At 53.4% G+C, this 18646-nt stretch overlaps 1 protein-coding gene across 2 annotated transcripts in view; it reads left to right on the top strand.

Annotated features, from left to right (window-relative positions):
- Window positions 1–17515, top strand: part of Mgat5b (alpha-1,6-mannosylglycoprotein 6-beta-N-acetylglucosaminyltransferase B) — a 63657-nt gene extending 46142 nt beyond the window's left edge. Inside the window, exons 11-18 of one of the 2 annotated variants that reach the window (XM_028889659.2) lie at window positions 2869–2999; window positions 3582–3587; window positions 9228–9383; window positions 10810–10956; window positions 11091–11207; window positions 14278–14352; window positions 15431–15687; window positions 16040–17515. In XM_028889659.2, the coding sequence (XP_028745492.1) occupies window positions 2869–2999; window positions 3582–3587; window positions 9228–9383; window positions 10810–10956; window positions 11091–11207; window positions 14278–14352; window positions 15431–15687; window positions 16040–16238 (1088 nt within the window). In that variant the 3' untranslated portion in view covers window positions 16239–17515. The remainder of the gene's footprint in view (window positions 1–2868; window positions 3000–3581; window positions 3588–9227; window positions 9384–10809; window positions 10957–11090; window positions 11208–14277; window positions 14353–15430; window positions 15688–16039) is intronic. The other variant, XM_037200602.1, reaches the window with a different exon arrangement.
- The last annotated feature ends 1131 nt before the right edge of the window (window positions 17516–18646 follow it).

Here is an 18646-nt window from a genome sequence, read left to right on the forward strand (position 1 = left end):
AGGAACTTCCCACCAAGCCTGATGACCTGAGTTCAATCCCTGGGCCCCACATTGTAGGAGAGAACCGACTCCGACAAACTGTCCTCTGAGTCCATACATGCATCATAGCACACAAGTGCACACACGTATACACGTGCACAGTTGATTAATTAACGCTATAAAATATTTTAAAAAGAATCCGCTTGAGAAAATGAAGACTTGTTCCAGAGTAGAGCTCTTTGAATATGGAGTTATAGACTTGGCAAACTCCTACTCATCCTCCTGAACCCCAAGGCAAATGTTTCTTCTTTTTCCCATTGCTTATACGGATCCACTTGTCTTCTATTTCAAACATAGTGTGCTTCCTCACCTTATAATTATCATGTTCTTAGTATTTTGAGACAGGGTCTTGTGTAGCCCAGGCTGGCTCTCTTCCCCTCTCCTGGCTTCAGAGCTCTTTAATTGTCCCTGTTATTTTAGTCAGTCACCATGTTTCCTTGTCCATTCACACTGACTGATTCAGCTAATTATATTCTAAATCTGTCCCTTCTGTAGAGTTGGTATAGTGCAGGGCAGTCTTGATATGTCGTCAGCTGCTGAGCTGAGAGAGGCCCCCCGCCGAGCTGGAGGCAGGGGGAAGGGGGAGCAGAGGGCAGGGGGGCAGAGGGAAGGGGGGCAGCCAGGCATCCATCCAGGAGGGTCCAGCTGCCTGTCTGGGGAGGAGTGCTTCCAGAATTGGGAAGAGCCTAGGGAACAGCAGAACTGTCCTCTGCCCTGGTTACTCACACAGAGAGCTCTGGGCCTCGGGGCAGGGCTCTGCCTCCCCTCCTGAAGCCAAGAGGAGGCCTGGGGTCTGTTTCATAACCAGCCAAGGGCCATGAGCATTCGCAGGCATTGTGATGGGAATCGCCAGGGGCTGGGCATGCGGCTCAGTTGGCAGAGTGCTTGCCTAACATGGACAAGACCCTGGGCTGCCTCTCCAGCGTCACATAAACAGGGCATGGTGGCATGCACCTATAATCCCAGCAGTTAGGAGGTGGAGGCAGGAGGGTCACAAGTTCAGAGTCACCCTAGTTACACAGGGGAGTGTTGAAGACAGCCTAAGATGTACCAGATGTGGATTGGAATGGCCTGTGGGAATCCCCACAGTCCCTTCAAAGAGTGGGTGGGGATACCACACTGGGTTTGATTAGCACACCTCTCCCTGCCAGCGGAGGCTAGGGTATGACTCATAAGCATCTGGAGTAGGAAATGGGGCGACAGGAGTTTGGGGTGTCCCGGGAGACTGAGCACGCCTCACTTGCGGCCAGCACTCACCAGGGTTCCACCCATGCAGGAAGGCAGTGAGCTCTGGAGACACTTGGTTCTAGGTCATAGCCTCTCCCAGGACGGCTACCTGAGCTGGCCAGACCCATGAGGGGACAAGGGAGAAGCCTGGTGACTGATCCTCAGATGGGCAGGTTTACCCACATCTGATCTTAGGACCTCGGCTGCGTTCAGTGCCGCAGACTATCGCAGGAGGAGGAATTTCTTCATTAACTTAAGTTAATTTTAAAAAAGCATCACTTAAATAAGGAGAGAACCCTTTTGATTATATAATCTGTTGGGCAAATTGTATGTATTGGGTAATCTTTTAACAATAATGCAATAATGATGCTTTCCTGAAAATCTAAGCAAATAATAAATAAATTATTAAAGAGAGATAAAACTCACTTTGCCCCTGCTTGGGGCTAGGGTTCTGGAATTAGGAGATCTTTATCTTAATTCTCTGTTGTGTTCTCAACAGAGAACCAGCCAGGGGACCCCAAGGGAGGCTGGTGGACCCCAGAGAGGCTCATGGGAGCAGGCGATGGGTGGTGGGGACCCCGTGGGATTTTATCTCTCAGAAAAGGGAGGAGCTTAGTCCTGGCAGAACAAAGGTTGGAAGGTGTGACAGTGAGGGTGCTTGGCTGGGGACACACACAGGTGAGCTGGGGACACACACAGGTGAGCTGGGGACACACACACAGGTGAGCTGGGGACACACACAGTGAGCTGGGGACACACACAGGTGAGCTGGGGACACACACAGGTGAGCTGGGGACACACACACAGGTGAGCTGGGGACACACACAGTGAGCTGGGGACACACACAGGTGAGCTGGGGACACACACAGGTGAGCTGGGGACACACACAGGTGAGCTGGGGACACACACAGGTGAGCGGGCACTGCTGTAGCCTGACCTTATTACCGCAAGAATAACTGAGTGGTGTGCACTAGAACTTCCGGTCAGGGAGTGTAGTGTCCAAGACTAGGCCCCCAGGGTACAGGATGCTCCCAGTAGGAGTGGGTGGGGCCTGGAGATTGTGAGAGGGAGCACAGGCCACACCCATGCTAGCACAAGCCACGCCCACCTGCGCTAAGTGCCTGCCACAGCCACACAGGTCACGTCCATGCCAGTGCATGTGGGGTCTTGGGCAGGTCTAGGAACCCGATGGGACTCAAGTCAGAAAGGATTGTTCTAGAGAAAAGAACTTTGGAAACAGGGCGACAGCTGTCATTGTGCTGGGGGAGGGGGAGGCGAGGTGAAGGAGAAACCCCTGCGGTGACATGTGTGGGCTGGGAGAAAGGAGCCAAGAGGGAGACAGTGCTCTAGAGAAGGTGTTGGACATAAGGAGAGTCCCGGCGGCGTTATCCAGAGTCAAGTCAGTCACCTGAAAACAAGCTGGGAACCGGGTGGCTCTGGAGGCGCTCTGCTCCGAGCTTGTGACAGTCTCTAGTCCAGGCCAGACCACGCGTGGGCATGCTTGGTGGGAACTCCTGGGGGAGGCAGGTCCAGGGAGCCCGGGGCTGCTGCTTGGGTGTTTGTTCGATAACCCGTCTTCCCGTCTCTGCGGCCGGGCTGTAGCTCACACCCCAGACAACTCCTTCATGGGCTTCGTGTCTGAGGAGCTTAACGAGACTGAGAAGCAGCTCATCAAGGACAACAAGGCCAGCAACATGGCGGTGGTGTACGGCAAGGAGGCGAGTATCTGGAAGGTGAGCCCCGGCAGGCGCACTGCCCTGCCAACCGTACCGGCTCCAGCGCAGGCGGTGCTCACTGCAAAGCCACTTGCCGGAGTGTAGGCCACACCCATCCTGGCACAAGCTCCGCCCACTGCACTAGTGGCTCCGCCCACTGCCCTTGTGGCTCCGGCCACAGAATTACAGGACTTGCCCAGCCCTGTAGCGGCAAAGCCCATGCCTTTACAGTCCATACCTGAAGCGGCAGGCGCGGGTGCAGGGGATCCAGAATGCATTGCACCCCAGAGGATAGACCCTGTGTCTTGCTAATGGTTCAAGGTAGTCAGTCTCCAACAAGATGGTGACAGTACCCCTCACGCCCTGGACTGTTCCCAGGGACCTAGAAGGTTGCTTTGTGAAGAAACCCTCCACCGCCACCTCTAGGAACTGATGGATGACATAGCCCCACAGGCAGGCTTAGGCTAGAGTGGAACTTGGTGGGATGAGAGGTGGGGGTGGGGCTTGGGCCCCCGATCCCGGGAAACTTGTGAGGGGCGATGCCTGCTTCCGTTCACTAATCGGCTCTCTCTGTTTCTTTGCTCCGTGGCGACGAGGCAGCTCCAGGTATGGAACGGGAGCTTCCACACGCACGCCTTTGCCTTTCTCCAGCCGCGGCTACGCTGTGGGGTCTCCCTGAGCATGTGCCCTTGAGGATGTGCCAGGGTGGGGAGACTGGGTGGGGACAGCAGGGTCCACGGAGCCGTCTTTCCTGGGTCCCTGTGAGGACAGAATGTAGCTGAGTTGGTAGAGTGCACAAAGTCCGGGGTTCAGGCCCTGGGACCCATACGTAGTGTCAAGCCTGTAATCACAGGAGGATGGCAAGGTCAAGGTCATCCTCGGGTGCATAGCTAACGTCCTGGTCAAGCTTGTGACACAATTGTCTTATTTGAAAATTCTCATGCCCAGTTGGGTAGGATTAGGTCAGCTGTCACAGGTGTACAGTGGTCTGGCAAGATGGGTATCTTTCACAGTCTCAGGAGGTGGCCAGGGGGAGGCACATGGTCCCTTGGTAACCGGGTCCTTGGAGACGCTCCAGTCAGTGAGAGGAGTGCTGAACAGGACTGTCCTCTTCCTACACAGCCCAGTGGCTGGGTCTCCATCACGTGGCTCTACCCAGTTTCAAGGAACTCCAAGGTGTGGCTTTATTCCAAGCCACCCTGTGGCCACCTCAGTCTGGATTCTTGCTAAGGAAGGAGGAGAAGCAGGTGTTGAGTGGTGTCTCATCGAGCACCCTGACATGATACAAGAGGCTGGCATTTGTGTTAACTCCAGGCGCTGCTGAGGACTCAGGCATCTCCTCCCTTGTTCTTTCCCTTTGGGCCCACTTTACAGATGGGGAAAGTGGGGCTCAGCAGGCTATAGGGTGATCCCAGAGTCAGTGGCCGAGAGGACGCTCCAGCCACATTTGGCTGAGCCCAGAGCTGGGCTGCTGAACCCCAACTCTGCACAGCCTTCCCAGAAGTGGAGTGGCGGGGGTGGGGTGGGGCGGGGGACCCTTCAAAAGGTCCAAGGTCCCTGCTGAGATGTCTGGGGACAGAGAGAAGGCCTCAGGAGCAGAACTTGCTGAGGCCACCAGGGAAGGAGCACAGTGGGGAGAACACCTGGCCGACTGAGTGGGGGAGGGAAGTGTGAGCAGTTTGAAGGCAGCCCAGATCAACCCTATTCAGCCAGGAAGCTCAAAGAAACTGCATCTGCCCAGTGTCTACAGCTGGAAGGGGGCAGAGAAGGCCGGATGAGAACGGAAGGCCCTGTCCTGGGCAGGTGTCATGGAGAGCCCTGGGGAAGAGGGAGGGTAGAGGCCCTCCATCTCCTGTGTCTTGTGCAGAGGCTAGCATCCCGCCTGGTGTCTGGGATTTTGTGTGTGCTAAGCAGGCCTGCCTGTCTTGTCTCGGTTTCCCAGGAAACAGCCAGAAGCTATGGTTTGGGGGCTGTTTGATTATAGAACTTATGAGGGGCTGAGGGATAGAGTTTGGGGTTCAGCAGGCTAAGGACAGGCATCTATCAGGCCCCAGGGGAAGTGTGCCTGTACAGCAGACAACCCAGACAGCCAGTGACAGACAGGACAAATGGTGACATGAACCTAGAGTCATCACAGCCCTTAGAGAGCAGAGAAACCACGATGGGATGACAGACAGGTGGGGAGCACAAGCGTGCTGCAGATACGTATTTCTGGAGTCTTTGTTTGTGTGAACATGCCTCTGTGTGTGTGTCCCAGTGTGTGTGACTGTGTGTGTGTGTACCCCTGTGTGTGCCCCAGTGTGTGTGTGTGTGTGTGTGTGTGTGTGTGTATGCCTGTGTGTCTGTGCCCTAGTGTGTGTCCCTGTGTGTGTGACTGTGTATGTGTGCCCTAGTGTGTGTGTGCCCCAGTGTGTGTGTGCCCCTGTGTGTGTGCCCCAGTGTATGTGTGACTGTGTGTGTGCCTCTGTGTGTGTGTGACTGTGTGTATGCCTCTGTGTGTGTGTATGTGTGCCTCTGTGTGTGTGTGTGTGTGTCTGGCTATATGCCTCTGTGTGTGTGTGTGTGTGTGTGTGTGTGTGTGTGTGTGCCTCTGTGTGTATGTGTGCACGTGTGTACACATGCAGAGGTCAGAGGACAACTTTCAGGAATCAGGTCTCTCCTTCCACTCTGTAGGTCCCAGGAGTTGAACTCAGGTCACTAGCTTGGTGGCAAGTGCCTTTGCCCACTAAACCATCTTGCTGGCCCCGCGTTGATCTGTATTTTAACACCTCTCTCCAGCTAACCACTTCTCTGTCCTTCACCCTTGGCTCCAGAGAGAGCAGCCTGCATCCTTGCCTTACTGAGGACCCATATAAGCAAATACTTTGACTTTTTCTTGGGTAATAAGAACCCTAACCATGCTTTAATCTCACTTTGTTCCGGTCTGCTGTTTTATACCCACATAAAGTTGTTAGGGTTGTTTTATATAGAGTTGGGAATTCACTGAAATTTATCGCACACCTTTCCTTACATCATCCCAGGTCCCTGTCTCTGATTCTTTCCGGAGTTGCTGACCCTCTTTTAATTTTTGTCCTTCTTACATTTTCTACTTACTCTGTGTGTGTTGGAGAGCATTCCTGGAGATCAGAGGACGATTTGTTGGAGTCTGTTCTCTCCTTCCACCATGTGGGTCTCTGAACTTGAACTCAGGTCTACTTGGGTTGTCAGGCTTGGTGGCAAGTGCTGTCGAGCCGTCCCCCCGGCCCCTCACCTGTGTTCCTGAAGGGCACTTTGCTGTGCACAGAATCCCAGCTCAGTGTCTCCTCGTCAGTGTCGTAAAGACATTCTGCCGCCTCCCCACACTCTGTCTGCTCACAAGCTAGCTGTGAGGCTTAGCCCGGCCTTGCAGGCACTTTGCCTTTTTTCTTTGTCTGCTTGAACTCAGCATGTTTGACTCTCTCAGCCGTTTCACTGGAGTTCCGTTGGCTAGCTTTCATTTGACTTATACCGAGTTCATAGATCCTTCTGAACCTTGTTGTTTGATCGATCACAAAGTTTTAGAAAATCCTCCCCTGTCACCTCTTTAAATATTGCTTCAGGCTGGACATGGTCTCAGAACCAGAATTAAATGGCTATTGCTCTGGCCGCACTGGACTCCATTCACGATACACTGGCTCATTGCTGTGATCTCCCCTTTTATATTCCTTTTGGCGTCAGTTTTCTTTCTTGTGATTTTTTAGATACAATCTCACTATGTAGTCCTGGCTGTCTTGGAGCTCCCTAAGTAGACCAGGCTGGAATTCATGGAACTCTGCCTGCTTCTGCCTCCCAAGTGCAGAGAATAAAGGTGTGTGCCACCAGGTCTGGTTCTTTGTGTTTTAGTTTTAATGGAAGTTTTCACAGAGCAAAAGTTATTGGCTTTGTTGATTTTTCTGAAGATGGGGTCTTGCTGTGTAACCCAGGAGCCCTTGAATTTACTGTGTAGTGGATGGTTGTTTGAGCCATGCCCTGAAGCACCATCCCTAGTGAGGGAGCAGGTAACTGATACATCTGCCTATGACCTTAAGGTACATGCCCCTGGGGCGTGGCCTCTGGGGAACTCTTAAGACCTGGGGTGCACATATGTTCTCTCTCTTCGCTACATTGTGGTTTTGGATGCTGAGATCTTGGACCAGGCAGGTCAGCGTGGGACATAGCTCAACTTTCCCAGACCTTATGATAAATCTCCCATGGTTATGAGTTAACCCCCAAATAAATTCCTTTGCTCATTAAATAGACTCTGTGGATTAATCCCATTAACTGTGTAACTCAGGCCATTCTTGTGGCAATTCTCCTGCCTCAACCTCCCATGTGTTGGGGTTACAGGTATAGACCACGCCTGGCTAAACCTTGACTTTAATAGAAATCAAATACTGTCTTTTATGGACAATGCTTCTGGTGCTGTAGCCAAGAAGTCTTTGATTATCCCAAAGTCGCAGCGTTTCTCTGTTTAGCTCTGTCAGTTTTAAGGATTTAGTTTTTGCCTTTGAGTCTATGACCCATTTTGAGTTAACTTTGCCATGTGATGGGGTATACAGATTCAAGTTCTTCCAATTCTGAGTGACCCCCCTGGGTCCCATGCTCGGACACCTCTCCCTCTCTTTGCATGAGGATGGCAAATGCCTTGGATCACTTGTTGAAAATGCATTCTTCCTCCTCAGAAACACACCCCCTTTTCAGCAGTGAGGTGACTGTGGGTGTGGGATCTCTGTCTGGACTCAGATATTCCATCTGCCTGATCTATGTATCATCCTGAAGTCCGTACCACACTGTCCCCAACCCTCTTGCCACACATAGACCTGGGGTCAGCTGCTCTGTGTAATGAGTCTTTCTTTGGACCGCCAGCTCCCAAATAATGACATGGAAACTTCTTACTAAGTATGAAAGCTTGGCCTTAACTTAGGCTTGTTCCCAACTAGCTCTAATAATGTAAATTAACCCATCTATATTAATCTGTGTTCTGCCACATGGTTTATTACCTCTGCCTAGTACCATGTGTCTCATCTCCTCCATGTCTGGCTGTTGAATCCTGCTTCTCCCCAGAGTTCCCATCTTTTCCCAGAAGTCCTGCCTATCCTCTCCTGCCTAGCTATTGGCCATTCAGCTCTTTGTTAAACCAATCAGAAGGTGCCTTGGCAGAGACACATCTTCATGGTGTACAAAAAGATTATCCCACAATAGCTCTGTCTGCTAATGTTGTTCTTTTTCAAAGTCGTTCCATCCGTTTTAAGTTCCCGGAATTTCCAAATGGGGGTTAGCCTCACCCTATTCATTTCTGTTGCAAAGCCTTCTGGGTTTTCAGTAGGATTTTTTTGGTTGCCTTGAATTTTTTTATGTGTTCTGGAAATGAATATGAAAAAAATCATAAGAATAATTTGAAATCAAAGCTGATGCCATTTTCTTCCAGAGAGGATTTCTAGGGCCCCTAGAAATTCAAGTCAGAAGTGGCGCCTGTGAGGGCGCTCTGGTTCACGTCCTTCAGCTAATATCCTCCGTCTCTAATCTAGAACTTCCACCACCTTCTTCCTCCCTAGATGAAAGGAAGGATGCAGGGATGAGTGGATGGGAGGATGGATGGACAGGGAGTGGATGGATAGATGGGTGGATGGATGAGTGGTGGAGACATGGATGGATAAGTGACTGGAAGGATGAGTGGGTTGTGAATGGATGGATGGGTGGATGGATGTGTGGGTGTATGGGTGGAAAGGTGGATGGAGGGATAGGTGGGTTGATATACTTACGTATGGGTGGGTAGGTAGAAGGATGGATATGTGAGTGGATGGTTATGTAGATGGATGGATGGATGGATGGATGGATGGATGGATGGATGGATGGATGGACAAGGTGTGTATAAACAGATTAATGGTTGGGTTGACAGATGGATGGGTGAATGTGTAAGGGAGTTCTGGAGAGTTCCACAGGTCCTCATAGCATTCATGTTCACAAATACATTTAAGTATTGGGTCTCCTTGGGCTTCTTGGCAAAATAGTCAGTTCTATGGCTAGAACCAACCTTCATGCCTTTGGTTTAGTTCAGGCCCTGCAATTCACAGATGAAAAACTTGAGGGACAGAGGAGAGGGACCTTGCCCAAGTCTACACAGCAAGTTAATAATCATCCCAAGACAAGCTCCTGTCTCCTGACCCCAGAGCAGGGGTGCCTCATGTACCAGCTCTACCTTCTGAGCATAAGGGAAGGCTCCATCGTCTCCTCCTCCTCCTCATGCAGGGCAAGGAGAAGTTCCTGGCCATCCTGAACAAGTACATGGAGATCCATGGCACGGTGTACTACGAGAGCCAGCGGCCCCCCGAGGTCCCTGCCTTTGTGAAGAACCATGGCCTCCTGCCACAGCCTGAGTTCCAGCAGCTGCTGCGTAAGGCCAAGGTGAGGCTCCGGCCACTGTCCCACCCTGCAGGCCACAGCCGTGGATGACAGGCATCCACCAAGCTGGACGTCTCCAGGTGCTCTGCCGCCCAGAGTCCTGGTAGACATGCAGGTATCCAGCAGGCTGGGATGCCCTCCATTGGGAGGGACTGGGGAACGGGAGCTGGGCCATCTGGCTCTCCCCTCTCAGTCCCAGCAGAGTCCCAGGGCTGGCCAAACTGTAAAAGCTGTTGAGGGGCAGTCACACAAGCTGAGGGGATCCTGGCTGGGTCTCCATAGGGCCATTAGTCCTGACAGGCTGCTTCTATAAGCCCCCAGAGCTGGATCTCTGTAGTTACAGCTGGTACACTGGGAATGACCGTGTGGTGGCCCTGGAGTATTGTCTGAGGCCAGAGAGTCTCCCACCAGCATCCAGTCCCTCTCTGGTCTTTCCTTAGGTCTCTTAGGTATGTGTGTGTTGGGAGCATGAAGGATGAGGTGATCTCACACAATGGCCCTGGACTCAGAATTACTAAGTATATACCTTCCTGGGGCCGGTATAGTCAGTTATAGGGTGAATGTTTTAACATCTTGAGCGAAGGTCCCTTGAGAGCCTGGATATCTGAGGTGGGACCACTGGCTTCTCCTTTCCTTCCCAAAAGCATAGCTTGATGGAGCAAGGAGAGGCCATTTATAAAGCTAGACTGTTCCTTTCACAGTGGGGAAACTGAACCCACAGTGATCTCTCTATACTACCCCTGCAGCTTTCTGTGAATGCTGAGACCGTCCTTGCCTCTGGTTTCTGGAGTCCTGGGCTGAGGTGGCCCAACCTCCCTGACCATTGGCTCACCCCACCCCACCCAGTTTCTGTTTTGTTTCGTTTTAACATTTGTTTTTGGTGGGGAGTTGGGGTCAGATGTGTACCACAAGGTCAGAGAACAACTTCTGGAAGTCGTTTCTCTCCTTTCATCATCTGGGTGTTATAAGTGGGTCTGGGGTCCCAAGAAAATGACCCCACAGTGCAAAGTATTTCATGAAAGGCAGAAAGTTCTCCCTCTGCAGAGGCATGTAAGGAGTGCCCTGGGTTTGTATTTCAGTGCAGAGGGGTCCTGTGCCTCACTCAAAGGTCAGGGGTCGGGGTCAGGCTCAAGCTCGAAGGCGATTGGCTAGCCTAGTGGGGCCCGAGCAGCAAAGCAGGACTTTAGAGAGCAGGCTGCGATCCTTGACACATCCTTTTGTCTTGGGGGGGGGGGGGGGGGTTGGGCCACATGGTGTCCTCACTCATTTCTTTAAAGGTAAAACTTTCTTCATCTCGTTTAACCCACTGATAGAAAAACAGAACAAAACCAGTGTATTTCATTTTCATTTCCCACGTGGAGTTTGAGCTCAGGCCAGCAGGTTTGGTGGCAAGTGCCTTTACCCACTGAGCCATCTTGCCGGTTTCCAGCTCTTCATAGGGTTCGGATTCCCCTATGAGGGCCCAGCACCGCTGGAGGCCATCGCCAATGGCTGCATCTTCCTTCAGTCTCGCTTCAGTCCACCCCACAGCTCCCTCAACCACGAGTTCTTCCGGGGCAAGCCCACCTCCAGGGAGGTGAGCAGAAGGGCCCTGCCCCAGATCTGGGAGTCTGAGGAGGGGGACTGAGCCTTGGGGTGCAGAGAGGGGAGGGGCCAGGGTGGGTGCCTGAGCCCAGCCCAGCTGAGCAGCCACCTCTTGGTCCTGGACAGGTGTTCTCCCAGCATCCCTACGCAGAGAACTTCATCGGCAAGCCTCACGTGTGGACTGTCGACTACAACAACTCAGAGGAGTTTGAAGCAGCTGTCAAGGCCATCATGAACACCCAGGTGAGACTCTGACGCCATGGCTCTTCTCTATAATTGGAAGAAGGAAGTTGCTAGAGAACTCACTCAGGCTTGCAGGATTGGCTTGGAAAAGAGTCCAGCCCGTTCCTGGTTAGCGCATCCCTGAATCAGGCCGCATGGGCTAGAATGGGAGGCATGGGTCCCCACTTCCAAACTTGGTGTGTCAGTAAGGAAAGAGAGTGCCTCTCTGCAGCGAGCAACCTGCACACCCTTATCTGGAACTGTGGATCAGAAATCATTTACTGAGCCCCTGGGAGGGCCAGGCCCAGCAAGCACTCCTGGGCACAAGTTGGGAATTTAGCAGGTGTTCTCAGGGTGAGCCCCGCTGTGGGTGTGGGAAGGTCTGTGTCCTTCGGGCAGCAGTCAGTAAGTGTAATTGCACTCAGCTGTTCTGAGGACACCGGCTTGCTTGCAGGTTCTAGCTCAGCAAGCCTGGCGGGGCTGAGCCCATGCACATTGCATGCATGTCCACAGTCCTGGTCCAGGGACTGCCTAATGAGGACCAAGAGCAGAACATCGGGGCCCCTTTAGCAAGCGTGGGGGGCCTAGTGTGTGTGCATATGAGGGATGAGGGCGAGAAGGGCTGCACCCGAGGAGCAGACGTCTTCACAGCTTCCCGTCACTCCTTGTGCACAGCACTTTAATCCGAGAAAATTGATCCTTTTTTTTTTTTTAAAAAAAAAAAAAGGTATTTATTTTATTATTTCTATTTGTGTGTGTGTGTGTGTGTGTGTGTGTGTGTGTGTGTGTGTGTATGCATGCACCCACATGCATGTGTACATGAGTGTGAGTGCTCTCAGAGGCCAGAAGAGGCTTCAGATCCTGTGGAGCTGGCGTTATAGGCAGCTGTCAGCCGCTGCTGTGGGCTGTCTGCAAGAGCATCGAACACGGCTCTTTCTTCCCCATCAGGAGGTGCGCACACCTCTGCTTTTCCTCTCTTCTCTTCCTCCTCTCCTTCTTATCTTTCTGTCTCTTTATCTCTACATTATAATAAACTCTGCATGGGGTGGGGGGGAGATGTGGAAAAAGAGCATCAAACACTTTTTGTTTTTTTTGAGACAGGGTTTCTCCGTGTAGTTTTTGGGTGCCTGTCCTGGATCTGGCTATATAGCCCAGGCTAGCCTTGAACTCACAGAGATCAACCTGGCTTTGCCTCCCGAATGCTGGGATTAAAGGCGTGCACCACCGCTGCCCGGCTGAGCATCAAACACCTTTAAAAAAGATTTATTTCTTTTTATTTTATGTGTATCAGTGTTTTGCCTGTGTGTATGTCTGTGTACCAAGTGTGTCTGGTGCCCACAGGGATCCATCTGCTGGAACTAGAGTTACAGACAGTTGTGAACCTCTTGCAGGAATAGCCAGTACTCTTAACCACTGAGCTATCTCTCCAGCTTTCCCGAGAACTTATTAAAAATGTGTTGGGCTGATGATAGGCTTCCATCATCTTGGTGGGGAGGGCGTGGCAGATCGCATGATGGACAGGAAGCAATGAGAATCTCCACCTGCAGCTGGCTGCTGCCTCCCTTGTCCCCTTTCATCCCATCTGGGCCCCGCCCATCTGGTGACTCTTCCCAAAAAACAAAAAACCTGAACATCTGTTCAATTTTGTTAATTAATCTAAAAAATAAACTAAAATTCAAGAACGACGCATTTGGGGACGCTTGGATATTGTTGACACAAAACACGACTCTCACCTCAAAGAGATTGTTTATTCTGGAACCAAATATGAGCGATCTGGGCCCAAGAACACAGATTCAAGTTACCCCAAGACCATGTTCCAAGGTGGCAACAGTTTCATGAAGTTTTTATTTAACAGCATGGAAAATCATGCCTCAACACACTTCAGACACATTGGTGGAATTGTCAGGTGGGCAGGTCTTGGGGAAGCAGGGACCCATGGTAGGTTTCTGGTGCTAACAGAACCCAGTGAGCTCCAGGGATCCCCTCTCTGGCAGGCCAGTGAGATCCAGGGATCCCCTCTCTGGCTGGCCTGTGAGCTCCAGGGATCCCCTCTCTGGCTGGCCAGTGAGCTCCAGGGATCCCCTCTCTGGCTGGCCAGAGAGCTCCAGGGATCCCCTCTCTCCTACTCCACACCAAAGCGGGGTTTATAGGAGCATGCTACTGTGCCTGGCTTTTCTGCAGGCTTCCTGTGCCCTAATACTCCACCGATCCGCCTAGACTAGGTTGCCATACAGTTTCTAGACATTTGCACAGATGCCACAGGGCCTTTCTTTGGGGGTGGCATCTTATGTAGCCACGTGCCTAGGCGGGATGTGTGCCAAGATTCACCTCGTTCCATCTAACTGGGATATGTGAATGTCCTGTGCTCCCGTGTGTGAGTACTCTGTATGTGAGTGTCCTGTGCTCCTGTGTGTGTGTGTGTGTGTGTGTGTGTGTGTGTGTGTGTGTGTGTGTGTGTGTGTACTCTATATGTGAATGTCCTGTGCTCCTGTGTGTGTGTGTGTGAGTACTCTGTATGTGAATGTCCTGTGCTCCTGTGTGTGAGTACTCTGTATCTTGCATGGGACTCAGGAAGAGGGCGTGTGCTTCTTCATATGTGACCGTCTCCTGTATACCTGCTGTGTGCCAGACCAGCGGGGCTCAGTGGTGGACAAGCCACAGTCCTCGCCTTCAATGGCTTTGTAGGCTCATGCAGGAGATGGGGAATGAACAGGAAATGGTGACCCTAGGAGAGGACTGCTAGGGTGCTGAGAGCCACTGAGAACACATTCCTCATCCGAGGATGAGTAAGCTCAGGATGGCTCAGGGGTAGGTGATGCCTGAGAGGGGATGGCGTGCTGGGCTTTGCAAAGAGGAGAAGAGGGACAGCAGGGAGGGATGAGGCCTGGATATGGATGGGGCTGGAGGACTGGACTGTATGAATCCTAAGCGGATACCCCCGAGGGTGTCCTGGGAACAGGCAGTGTGAGCAGGTAGAGGGACCAGGTGGATGGATGGATGGCTTTCTGAGCTGAGAGTGCCACCCTGGTCTCTGATGCTGAGCATGGGTATGGTCCCAGCAACCAGGCCCCTTTGCTCATCTCTTCCACAGGTAGACCCTTATCTGCCCTATGAATATACATGTATGGGGATGCTGGAACGGATCCATGCCTACATCCAGCACCAGGTAGGTCACCCTGCATCCTCTGCCCCAGGGACTCCAAAGCCTATCACGTCAAAGAGTTGGGGCCATGCTGATGCTGGGGGTCTGTGTAGACTACAGCTAAGGCAAGCCATCCATTCAGCTCTGCTCTCCACAGGGAGGGCTGGGGCCCAGCAGTCATGGCTAGCAGGCCCTACCCTACCCCACAGACCTGGAAGTCATGGAGACTAGGTTTTTGTTTGTTTTGTTTTTTAATTTTCTCGGTTTGATAACTGAGCTAATGGAACAGACAGGAGCCCTGACCAGCACCCTCAAGGGAATCAGTGCGACAGGGACTAGAGTGGGGGTCTGCCCTGAGAAGTGGGAGGAAGGCCTGCTCTCGTGTAGGCTCAGCTGTGCCATACGCCCCCGTGAGCAAACAGCAGACAGGCTCTGACAGGCTCTGACGGACAGACATCGTCTCCTCCGTCAGCTCGGAATGCATAGGAGCCAGCCATGAAGCCCAGGTCAAGGGACCTACCTGCACCCCACAAGCTGCAGGTGGCCTGGGCTGTGCTCTGTCAGAATCCAGGTGTGAGAGAAAGCCAGAAGATGTAGAGCCCTGGGGCCTGGGACCCTGGGGACAGCTGCTGTGGTGTGCGATTTAGGCAGAGGCCGGGTATGTCTGGACTTTGGCCAGCCATGGTATGAGCATTAGGACCTGGAGACTGGTTCTGAACTGTCCTGTTACAGATAAGTATCTAAGGCCCCTGAGAAGAGCCTTGGTGGACAGCACAAGATTCTGTCCCCACGCTGAGCAGGGCCCATGGCCTTCATGCTAAAGCCTTGAGTCTGACCCCAGAAGCAAGGTCATGCAGGGAGGCCAAACAAGTGAGAGTTCAGAGCCCACCTCTGCCATCCAGTCGTGAGTCCCCTGCATACAGCCTCTGCTCTTTGTGAAATAATTAGCATCCATTCTATGGGCTACTTGGTATTACGGGAATAATGCTTGAGGCCACTTGGCATTCAGTAAGTGCCCAGTAATGGCTCTTACTGAAATTGTAGTGCCAGGCACTCTAGAGAAAACCCATTCTCTTCCCTAACACCCCTCTTTTTCTGACAGGACTTCTGTGCAGGTCCAAGCCCAGTCCCGCCAGGGGCCCACACCACCCAGAGTCCCTTTGTCTTAGCCCCCAACGCCACCCATCTCGAGTGGGCCCAGAACATCAGCTCGATGGCGGGAGCCTGGCCCCCTCCCCACTCTCTGCGGGCCTGGCTGGCAGCCCCTGGGCGGGCCTGCACAGACGCCTGCCTGGACCGCGGGCTGGTCTGCGAACCTTCCTTCTTCCCCCATCTCAACAGCCAAGATGCATTCCTCAAGTGAGTCCGAGCCCTGCCCGTGGTCCCCACCCTCCCACCTGCCTGACCTCCCCGTAGAAGGGAGTTTAGTGCTTCTGAGTCAGCCAAGAAAAACCCATAAGAGGTCATCCCTTCGGGCCTTGCCCTCCCCCACCTCCTTTGGCCCCTGCCCAGCCTTTGTGGGCATCTCTCCGGCTGGTCCCCAAGACCCCAGGCCCAGAGCTTCTCTGAGTAAGCTCTGACAGATGGATTCAAAACCATGACTTGTGTTTCTCTGCCCCCCTCCCCGGGGGTGGGGGTGGGGTCATGCTGAGCTGGGGGCAGCCGTCACCTCTCTCACCGCAGAGGGATGACGCTGATGGCCCCTTTGCAGGCTGCAGGTGCCCTGTGACAGCACAGAGTGGGAGATGCATCACTTGTACCCCGCCTTCGCCCAGCCCGGCCAAGAGTGCTACCTACAGAAAGAGCCGCTGCTCTTCAGTTGTGCCGGAGCCAGCACCAAGTACCAGAGGCTCTGCCCCTGCCGCGACTTCCTCAAGGGCCAGGTGGCCTTGTGCCAGGGCTGCCTGTGAGGCCCGAGGCCACCCTGCCAGCACCTGCCCATCCCCGGTTGGCAAGCACCAGCACTTTCTGAGCTGCAGTCATGCTCACTGCCCGTCTCCCGGCTGCGGCCTCTTTCCCTGGCCAAGGGAGAGGAGGCCGAGGAGGCAGCAGCTCAAGCCTGCAGCTCCGTCCTAGGGGCTCCTGGCCCTCCCCACAGGACTCGCGGCCAAGCAGATGATGGGCTGACCTACCTGCCTGGTGGGCCCAGGAGCGCGTGAATGGAGGCCCCTTGCTTTCTGAGGTCTGGATCAGCTGGTGACATGACCCTTGGCCATTCTCGGGCCCAGGATAGGCCTTCTGATCAGCAAGTCTGGGGACATGGCCGTGCTGCCCTGCCTAGTTCGCCAGAGGTGTCGAGGAACGGGGACCGGGCCGCAGCCACGCTTGCTGTGAGGACCACATCCTCTTCTTATGATGCAGCAATTCATGCAGGGCCAGTGTTTGTCTGCACTTGTTTGGGGTGGGCAAAGGGCAGAGAACTTGGGGAGGCTGGGAGAGGGACCCTGCCCTCCTGTCCACCCTCCCTGTTCCTCACTCCTGCTTCCTCCAGCAGGCTTCACTTTGGGCCTCTTCTGAGACACATTCTGGCATGATCTGCGGCTGGTCCACAGCCTCCATCTCTGCCCCTCCAGGGGCTACCTCCACTGAGGCTCTGACAACAGGCCCAGACCCCACCAAGGCATCCTCTGCAGGCTCTGACACCACCCTAACCTTCCAGCATCTCATGCTGGCCGGGCTGGGATGAAGTTTCACCCATGGTACACTTGGCTGGTTCTGGTTGCACGGGTCTCCCAGACCTTCCATGACTCCCACCCATCTAGGCCCCTCTTTGTCACTCCTTCCTGCCTCCCACAGCCTCAGGCCACTTCCAGACGTCGGTACCCATCTCTGTGTGGCATGCCCACCTCCAGTCCAGGGTGACCCTTCCCTCTCCGACCCCAGGACCTGCCGAGTCCAGCCAGGCCTCCAAGAACACTGCCACTGCTCGTGTGTGGCCTGCCCCCAGCCTCATGAAGGCAGGCTCCCCTGGGCCCAGACAGTAGTCGGAAGGGACCAGCCTGCCTGGGACTTGCTGGTGCCCCCTGGCCTGGTTGGCCCTTGTGGCAGCAGAGCCCAGGGCAGCAAGAGCCCTGTGATTCCGAGGATTTGACTGCCAGAGGAAAGCAATAGAGACACTCTTCTCTCTTTTTTTTAAAGATTTATTTCTTGAAATAAATATTTTATTGGGATGTGAGATGATAAAGAAGAGATGTGCTGTCTTTTCGTCTTTTCCTGGAACTTCCAAGGCTTGCCCAGCATAGCAAGGACTGGCCAGGGTCCCCAGATGCTGCTCTGTGTTGATGGAACATGACACTAGGGGCTGGGTTAGAAAAGGAGGTGCTGCCTGCACCCAGAAGAAGTCCTCACAGCTATGTGACCACAGGCCCTTCTGTTAAGTGCAGCCTCCGTGCCCGCCTGCCTCAGCTGGCCTCACGCAGAATCCGTGGAGTTGTGAGGCCCGAGAAATGCACTGGGAAAGACCGTGAGGTCACACAGGAGATGTGCTGGTACTTTTGGGGTTCACTGTGTGTAGGACTCCCCTGGGCTGGGACTGTGAGTTCCGAGAGCTCAGGTGACCTATTGGCTGATGTCATCTATCCTATCACGTGAGGCCACCCTGCACCCATGTCATAGGTGAGCAAACAGAGGCACAGAGAGTTAAGTAACTCCCCAGGTCCCACAGCTTGTGACATCAGGACCATTTCAGAGCTGCCACGAGGACCTGGGTCTGGGCTTTTGCAGTGGTTTAAATGCATGGAGACATTCTAAAGTCGGGGAACCTCCTCCCAGCCAGGGATTCTGCACAGGGACGGTTTTATTCCCGGAAAGTGTCCAGACATGTTATGTCCTGAGTTGGCAGATGACCAGTTACCTGGCAGCCAGTAGGTGTAACGAGGTTACGCAGGTTACATCAGCTTCCTGCAATTCACAAGACTCCCCTACTCACCCCCATGCACCCCCACACAGAACAGTCCAGCCCGCAGCACCAGAGTGACCCAGCCTTGCTCTAGGGCAGTGGTTCTCAGATGGGGCGTGTCTCGGTCACCAGCATCCCTGAGCTTAGCTTCCCAGAGTCTGACCAACAGGTCTGAGTGGTGGGAGATATTTTGGTCATCGGTGAGCTCCCAGGAGCCACTGCCGCCCCCTCCCCCCGCCTGCCCCCCCTCCCCCGCTGTGGCCTGAGCTTTGAGAATCACTGGTCTAGACCAAGTGGTCACTAGAAGTATTCCCAACTTGCTTCCAATATGCTAATGATTATCCTACTTATTTACATATTTTATATTTTTTTTCAGACGGGGTCTTACATAGCCCAGGTTAGCTTCCAACTCCCTATGTA

The sequence above is a fragment of the Peromyscus leucopus genome, chromosome 8b (genome assembly GCF_004664715.2).
Source record: "Peromyscus leucopus breed LL Stock chromosome 8b, UCI_PerLeu_2.1, whole genome shotgun sequence".
Lineage (NCBI taxonomy): Eukaryota > Metazoa > Chordata > Mammalia > Rodentia > Cricetidae > Peromyscus > Peromyscus leucopus.